The sequence below is a fragment of the Lactuca saligna genome, chromosome 9 (genome assembly GCF_052625555.1).
Source record: "Lactuca saligna cultivar CGN05327 chromosome 9, ASM5262555v1, whole genome shotgun sequence".
NCBI classification, from domain to species: domain Eukaryota; kingdom Viridiplantae; phylum Streptophyta; class Magnoliopsida; order Asterales; family Asteraceae; genus Lactuca; species Lactuca saligna.
Window position 1 is genome coordinate 77,718,536 of NC_136425.1, and position 8,219 is coordinate 77,726,754.

General features: G+C 47.2%; 1 protein-coding gene across 1 annotated transcript; it reads left to right on the plus strand.

Annotated features, from left to right (window-relative positions):
- The first annotated feature begins 5,133 nt into the window (after positions 1 to 5,133).
- Positions 5,134 to 7,882, plus strand: LOC145016511 (uncharacterized). The gene is made up of 3 exons (XM_078974803.1): positions 5,134 to 6,088; positions 6,218 to 6,630; positions 7,064 to 7,882. Exons 1-3 carry the CDS (start codon positions 5,134 to 5,136, stop codon positions 7,880 to 7,882), a joined length of 2,187 nt encoding a protein of 728 aa, XP_078830929.1.
- The last annotated feature ends 337 nt before the right edge of the window (positions 7,883 to 8,219 follow it).

Sequence of the window (8,219 nt, forward strand, 5' to 3'; positions counted from 1 at the left end):
AGAAAATGTCAGGTACGTCGAGTTCGATACGAACTCCTGAATGTCCTTCCACAGAATGCTCAGATACCGGCTCATGCGCACCTGCTCAGATGACACGTGCTCAGGGCAGAACATCGCCCTCTCATGAAACTTCTTGGTGATCACAGTCATTGACTCAGTACCCTGCTTGAGGTTCAATAACTCCTGTTCGAACCGTTCCCTTTCCACCGGGGGAACGTACTCGTCTCTAAACATTGTGGTGAACCTCTCCCAGGTCACCGCTAAGATCTCCGCAGAAGTAAGATGTGCCGTCATAAATTTCCACCAGTCCTTCGCTCCCAAGCGAAGCTGGTTCAGTGCAAACCGAACCCTCAGATGACCTGTACACGAACATGTGTAGACGCATCCCTCAATATCAGATATCCATCTCATCGCAGCAATCGAATCCTGCATCCCATCAAACTCTGGTTGCTTCATGTTGCTGAAATCCCGATACAGCAACGAGTCACCCCCCCAGTGGCCTGGAAGCAACAACGGTTGTGGTGTCCGTGGCAACAGCAGCATCAGTGGGAGCGGCGTACCGCTCCTCAAAAGTCTCAATCATCATGGTCTTGATAGACCCGAACATCTCTGGTATCTCGGCCCGGATGGCCGCAGCCACCTCATCATGAATCATCTGGCGGAGCTCCCCATCGCTCGCACCCCCCTCGCTAGTCCCCGATCTTTGGCATTTCCCAACCATGATGCCTCTGAAATACAACATAAAGATATCAAAGACTCACTTGAGTATACTTGCACTTGATAACTCAATCCCTACTTGCTCCCTAGTACCCTAAGGATTCTTACTTGGGTTGCGCACTGATCCGGTGTCTTTGGTAGTACGAGCCCAATACTACCGCCCACACCGCATCAACATTCACCCCAAGTCCTCCTCCCTAGGGTTCCAGCTCACAAATACTCTACATCTCGCTAGCATAGGCTACCCTTCAGTTAGCCTCTCATAAGCTCCTCACTGCTACCTACTCGCTCTCAAGCACCTCTTAGCAGCAGAAATCTCCTAGGATAAGGCATCACAAATCGGGCCACTCGAGTCCTAACATGAATTCCTAGCCTACTCTAGCATGCATAACATATCATATCATATCTCATAACACATAATGTAAGGGTATTTTAGGAAATCACCGTTCGGACGCTGGCTGATCGTACACACTGTTTCTTTCTGCTTTCCTCAAAATCTTTTACTTTTTGGAAAAAAAAATTGTTTCTTTTATGAAAATGTTTCTCAAATCCTCAGTTTGAGTTCAAATACACCCGAAGGTGAATCCAAATCCCTCAAACCAAGGCTCTGATACCAACTTGTAACACCGTGAAATTTCAAAACAATTTTTTTCATTTTAATTTAATAAAAATACTCCAATCACAATTACCAAAAACATGTATCAATTGTTTTTACATAACATAAGTGCAAATCAAAATCCCCAAAATCTCAAAACATCTCGACCATAAGTTTGTACTGATCATGTCGACACCTTCCCGGGATCATCATTGGTACCTGAAACACATAACATGCAAACAGTAAGCAATAATGCTTAGTGAGTTCCCCAAAATACCACATACAACATATACGCCTTTCGAGACCATAGCTTTATGGGATCTTCCGATCCAAGTGTCTTACGGGATTTCCATCCCATAACTCTGTTGACCTTCCAGTCCATGCTCTGCTGACCTTCCGGTCCATATCATCATATTCATATCATAACATATTACATATACAACATGCATCACATTTTTATCATACACATAAGACCTTCCGGTCACACATAATTACCCCATCGGGTAAGGCATAGTGAGAAGACTCACCTCAATGAAGTCGGATAAACTCTCGTGCTCAACGTCCCAACCTAGCCTCCTCCTATTATTCAAATAACATTCCCGGTCAATACTCCCCCATGATCTCATCTATACAGACTGGGTAGAAGGCCATTCTACCCTTCCCTGAACTCTCCTAACTCAATCTTGGCCAGAACCCTGAAGTCAACAAAAGTCAACGGTCAACTTTGACCCGACTCGTCGAGTGCACAAAGGTGACTTGGCGAGTCCATGCAGGTCCTTTGAATCCTTTTAGACTCTCTTGGCTCGTCGAGTCTTTCTTCCACTCGACAAGTTACACCTGTCACGAATCGAGGGGAAACCCCGACTCGACTTGTCGAGTCCGCTCATGGACTCGGCGAGTTCGTTCCATGCTCACACTCAAATAACCTTCTAAGGTTAGATATGTTCCTCTAATCCATAGATCTAATATTCCCACGCTTAATAATAACGTAAAGGTTCGAACTTGATGTTCATGCAACGTCCAAATGACACTACTTGATGATTTAGCCCCAAATACAACATCCTAAGTCCATTTCTTCCATAAATCCTCATAAAGCAAGATGGAATAGGTTCTCTGGACCACTATGGATCCAGATCTGATGTCTAAACACGATACGGGACCATATTCCCAACAAATCAACTCAATAAAGGGTATAGAAAACCCTAAATCCATGGATTCTTTAATCAAAACAGAAAAAGGATCGATATGCTACTTCAAGAATGATGTCCTTTGCTTGCAATCCACAAATAAGCAACCTCCTTGGCCTCCTCTAAGCTGGAATCAACTTCTTCTTGCAAAACAAACCCACAAAGGTCAATTAATGGCTTCTTCTCTCTCACAAACGCTCAGGCACTATAAGGGTTTCTCTCAATGGTGTGGTAGCCGCAAATGGTTGCTATAAGGGTCCTTAAAAAGGCCCCAAACCCGAGAAATTAGGGTTTCATTAAACACCGTGGACTCAGCGAGTCCATGTATGGACTCGCTGAGTACTCCATTAAATCAGACCCACACATGTGCGATACCAATTGGCGAGTCTGAGCGCCTATAAATACTTAAAATGAGATACCTGGGAATCCGGATGTTACACTGATGGTGTGCCTAGGGAAGCACGGCAGAGCCGCATCCAATCCTTAGAGCCGGGCACACCAGCTAGGCCCAACCCAGCAGGCTCAGCGCCCACTGGCGCCCCCGGGAGCGAAACGCCTAAGCGAGAGGCTCGCGCCCGCCAAAGTGACGCTCCTTGCTCCAAGACAAAAGGTACGGTCAGGAGACAAACAGTAGGATCAGAGCATTACCATTAGATCCAATGAGAGCACTCTAGCGGTTGAGGGCACGACCCTCTAATCAGCGCCTCTGATCCTGTTTCCCCAAAAAGCGATCTTGTCTGGTACGGACCAGGAAGGAGCGCTAGGTATAAAAGGATGCTCTCTCAGACAAGCGAGGTAAGTTCTTCGGCCCTTCGAGAGAACAAATACACAAACCCTAAATCATCCACTAACTTGATCGTCGGAGCGTTCTTCCGGGACCCCTACCGGAAAGCGGTTGACGGCCCTTGTTCTCTGTGATCTTGCAGTGGTAATCCAGCAACCAGGAAGAGTTCATCAGTGAAGTAGAAGCAGGGTCTTACGAGGGACAAGGTTCCATCATTTGGCGACATCCGTTTGTGAGACGAAGAACACAAGCAAAAAGCACAAAAACAAACATCAATGGCGTCCAACAGTAGTGACGAACAACCAACTAGTCCCATACGTCCCAGGACGACGTTGGACGAAACACCACCGCCTACAGTGACCAACAGGGTCATTTTAGGCGAAGGAAGTTCTACAACAGTTGTCGGAAACGTTTCACAACCGTCACTTCCTTAGCAAGGAACAACTCTGGTGGAACTACTTCCGTCTACACAGCTTCAGATGCCGCCGTTCTTTGTGTCTCCGCTGCAATAGGCACGAGCAATCCACTCGACAACGCCCCCGTCGAGCCACATTTTCAACATTTCGCCATCGTTTGCAACACCATCGCCATTTCAGATGACAGGCGGACAGACTTCCGCAACCCTATTACCAACATTGGCGTATACCATGATGAACCACTGAACACCCATTTACCCGACGGTCGGTACATGGACAGGACCGACTATCCAAGCCATCAACATCCTGCAACAGCCGGTAATGATCAACCCCGCTACATCCATGCACCCTTTCTCGACTAGTTACCCCCTCCAGTTACCATTCCAGCCATACCCTTTTTATGGACCAAGTCTGGGCTACCTCACGTCACCGCCACATGGTATGAACTCCCAATACCTGCAGGGGATGTCAACTATCCTAGGCCAGGATGGTTTTTCCCGAAGCGTAACGTCCCCGTTCGTCAAAGAGCTGTTGGATTATGAAATACTAAATACCGCAAAGCTCTCAACACTCAAAATGTACAATGGAAACACCGACCCAGACAGTCACATCGACACATATGAATGGACGATGACGTCGCTAAAACTTAATGAGAAGTTCTAGTGCACATACTTCCCGACGACACTCGATGGCAACGCCGGCACGTGGTTCAAAACTTTACAACCGGGCAGTATTTCAAACTTTGCTCAACTTAAGTACCTTTTCCTCACCAACTTCATGCAGTTATGCAAATACAAGGGGGACTCTCATTCCATTATAGGTTGTAAACAAAGAGATGGGGAAACTGTGCGAGAATACTTCACAAGATTCACAAACGCCACGTTGGATGTACCAGGGCATGACGAAGGCCTTATAGCCGGTGCCTTCACATGGGGACTCCTACCAGGCCCTTTGTCACAAAAACTCATGGGAAAGAAGCCCTTAACACGAGCTGAGTTGAAAGAAATAGTAGAGCGATATTTACGGCAGGAGGAGGGTGAAGCAACTAAGCAAGCCTACTTGAACACCATGACGACCACGCATCACCACCCGGGTCATATGGACTTCCGTGGGGGAGGAAGACACTATGGCCAGGCAAGAAGACCACCGATGTGTTTTCGACCGTTTGGTAAAGACAACAGACGGGGTCGCCGCCCAGAAGTGTACGCGGTGTCTGAGAAACAACAGTCGGCCAAGTCGCCCAAGAGTCGGTACTGTGAATACCACAACAATAAGATGCATGATACGGTTAACCGTTCAGTACTAAATAAGGAGATGGAGGAGAAACAACTCAAAGGAGATCTAGTGGAGGTGGTGTGAAGCCTGCGCGCCAAGTTCGATACTAAGAATGCCAAGGGCCCACCCCGCGAAGGGGTTCGGCCCAAGGAGATATTCATGATACGCAACAAAAGAAGTAGGAAGGAACAACAGGGAGAGAAAACGACTGTTAAACCTTTAGCATGCACGCTCACATTCTCCGTCCAGGATCCCCGGCCGGATGGTTGGAAAGGTGACGACCCGCTAATAATACAAACATCTATAAGAGACGTGACTATCCATAGGGTCTATGTCGACACCGGGAGTTCAGCAGACATCATCTATGAGCATTGTTTCCGGCTCCTCCCGGATCGCTGGAAAGACAGCTTGCGACCTACGACTTGTAGGCTGGTGGGATTCACCAGCCATAGCCTGTGGCCGCTAGGCACAATCCATCTCCCCCTGACAATCACTAGCCATGAAAAGAAGCGAAAGAAAACTGCCCTGATAGACTTTGTGGTCATCCGACATTCAGTAGAACACAATATCATCCTAGGAAGGACAGTCCTCTTGAAGCTAGGGGTGGTACCATCAACCATGCATGGGATCATGAAATTCGACACACCGATAGGCAAAGCCACGATACTGGCCACTCCACCCAAAGAATTGCAATGCTATACAGTCATGAAGCCAGCAGAAATAACCAAAGGGTCCAAAAGGCCCAGGGGCAGTCCCATAAAAGGGAAGGAAGTAATCAATGAAGGATACCCTGATCAGTCGGTCAGCGTTGGATGTGACCTCCCAAATCACACAAGAAGAGCGCTGGTCGACTTGCTCAAACGCTACAAACATGTGTTCGCATGGACTGTTACAAACATGGTAGGAGTAGAGAGGAAGGTTATCGAACATAAATTGATGATAAGGCCAGGGGTAAAAGAAGTTAAGCAGAAGAAGATGGTCCAAAGGGGAGACCGTAATAGGGCGATTAATGCAGAAGTGACTAAGCCGATGGAGGTCGGGATATTGAGGGAGGCAATATTCCCGACGTGGATTGTGAACCCAGTTATGGTTCGCAAACAAGATGGATCGTGGTGTATGTGTATAGACTTTTCCGATCTAAACAAGGCATGCCTTAAGGATTGCTACCCACTCCCGGAGATTGATCAGAAAGTAGAATCGCTATAGGGATTTAAGCTGAAATGTTTTTTGGACGCATATAAAGGGTATCACCAGATTTTGATGAGCAAGGAAGACGAAGAAAAAACAGCCTTCTATACAGACCATGGCACTTTCTGCTACACTAAGATGCCTTTCGGATTAAAGAATGCAGGGGCAACATATCAACATCTGGTTGACTCGATATTCGCCAAGCAAATTGGAAGGAACATCGAGGTGTACGTAGACAATATGGTAATTAAGAGTCCGAACGAGGAAAAGATGCTACAAGACATTGAGGAAACTTTCCAAACATTAGAAGCGGTCAAGATGAAACTAAACCCAGCCAAGTGCACATTTGGAGTGAAAGAAGGGCAATTCTTGGGATACTACGTCACCAGACAAGGCGTCCAGCCCAGCCCGACCAAGGTCGACAGATTCATCGAGACGCCAACCCCGAACTCCTCCGATATGCACAGGGTTTGAATAGGAAGCCTACAGCTCTAAGCAGGTTCATTTCGAAATCCGCTGACAAGGCCATGTCATTGTTCCACACCTTAAAGGGGTGCATCGAGAAGAACACTTTCCAATGGACGAATGAGGCAGAAAAAGGCGCTCCAGAAAATCAAAGAAGCGCTACATGAGTTGCCAACTCTGGCCACCCCTATCCCTGGAGAAACATTACAAGTGTACCTTTCAAAATCAGGCGAGGAGATATCCTCGATATTAGCTGTAGAAAGGGAGGGTGGAACAAAGGCTAGTGTACTTTGTTAGCAGAGCGCTGCAAGGACCAGAACTCAACTATCCTACGCTGGAAAAGTTGGTATTAGCACTCATCTACGCCACAAGACGGTTAAGGCGATACTTCCAGGCACATAAAATCGAGGTACTCACGAGCTACCCTATTAAATAGATCTTGCTCAAGCCAGAGACGTCAGGCCGGCTAGCCAAGTGGGCTATTGAGCAGGAAGAACACGACATAAACTACCACCCAAGAACAAGCATCAAAGGGCAGGCACTGGATGATTTCGTACTAGAGATCCCAGATGGAGGGAACCCGACAAAAGAAAAGGTGTGGGTAGTTGAGGAAGCCACGGCTGACCATGGTTCATGGACCCTGTATATGGATGGAGCATCCAGCAGGGAAGGCTCGGGGGCGGGGTTGATTCTGATTAGCCCAGAAGGAGAGGAAGTAACCTATGCCCTCCGCTTCGACTTCCATACGTCAAACAATGAGGTGGAGTACGAAGCACTTCTTGTAGGATTACGGCTAGCCAAGCAGATAGGTGCGAAAGCTGTAACAACGTTAAATGACTCGAGGTTAGCAGTCAACCAAATCAATGGAAGTTTCGAGGTAAGAGATCAAAGAATAGGAAAATATGTAAAGATGGTGAAACAACTGGTACGATCATTTGGCTGGTTTACAATCAAGCAGATACCAAGAAGCGAAAACAAGAGTGCGGACGCATTGAGTAAACTGGCATCCACATGCTTCGACCACCTATCAAAGAAAGCGTTAGTAGAGGTACTTCGAGAAAGGAGTATAGATGAGCAACAAGTGAACACCCTAACCCCCACGGGGCCCACATGGATCACACCGTTCCGGGAATACCTTCAAAAAGGAGTGTTATCGGACGATCATGAGGAGGCCAGGAAAACACGTATAAAAGCGCCTTCATACGCAATGCTGAATGGAGAATTGTACAAGAAGGGTTCACATCTCCATGGTTAAAATGTGTGGATCAGGACAAAGGAAGAGAGATATTGCAGGAGGCACACTCAAGACAGGTGGGTGCACACAAAGGGGGGAGGGCCTTAACAGGCAAGGTGTTACGAATGGGGGTATACTGGCAACGATACAATAGGATGCGATAGAAGTAACCAGGAAATGTGGGGAGTGTCAGTCTTACGCCCTAGTCTAGGTGAACCCCCCAACCCCGCTAAGCAACATATCCAGCCCATGGCCTTTCTACTAGTGGGGCATAGATATAGTGGGTCCATTCCCAGAAGCACCAGGAAAACTAAAGTATATAGTAGTAGCAGTGGACTACTTTACAAAGTGGATTGAA

What these genes read in the sequence shown, in the direction of transcription:
- LOC145016511 (XM_078974803.1), top strand. Translation starts at nt 5,134, where the DNA reads ATGATACGCAACAAAAGAAGTAGGAAGGAACAACAGGGAGAGAAAACG. An exon ending in CAAACAAGATGGATCGTGGT is followed by an intron (nt 6,089 to 6,217) that starts GTATGTGTATAG and finishes ACGCATATAAAG; the next exon opens with GGTATCACCAGATTTTGATG. An exon ending in ACTCCTCCGATATGCACAGG is followed by an intron (nt 6,631 to 7,063) that starts GTTTGAATAGGA and finishes CCTATTAAATAG; the next exon opens with ATCTTGCTCAAGCCAGAGAC.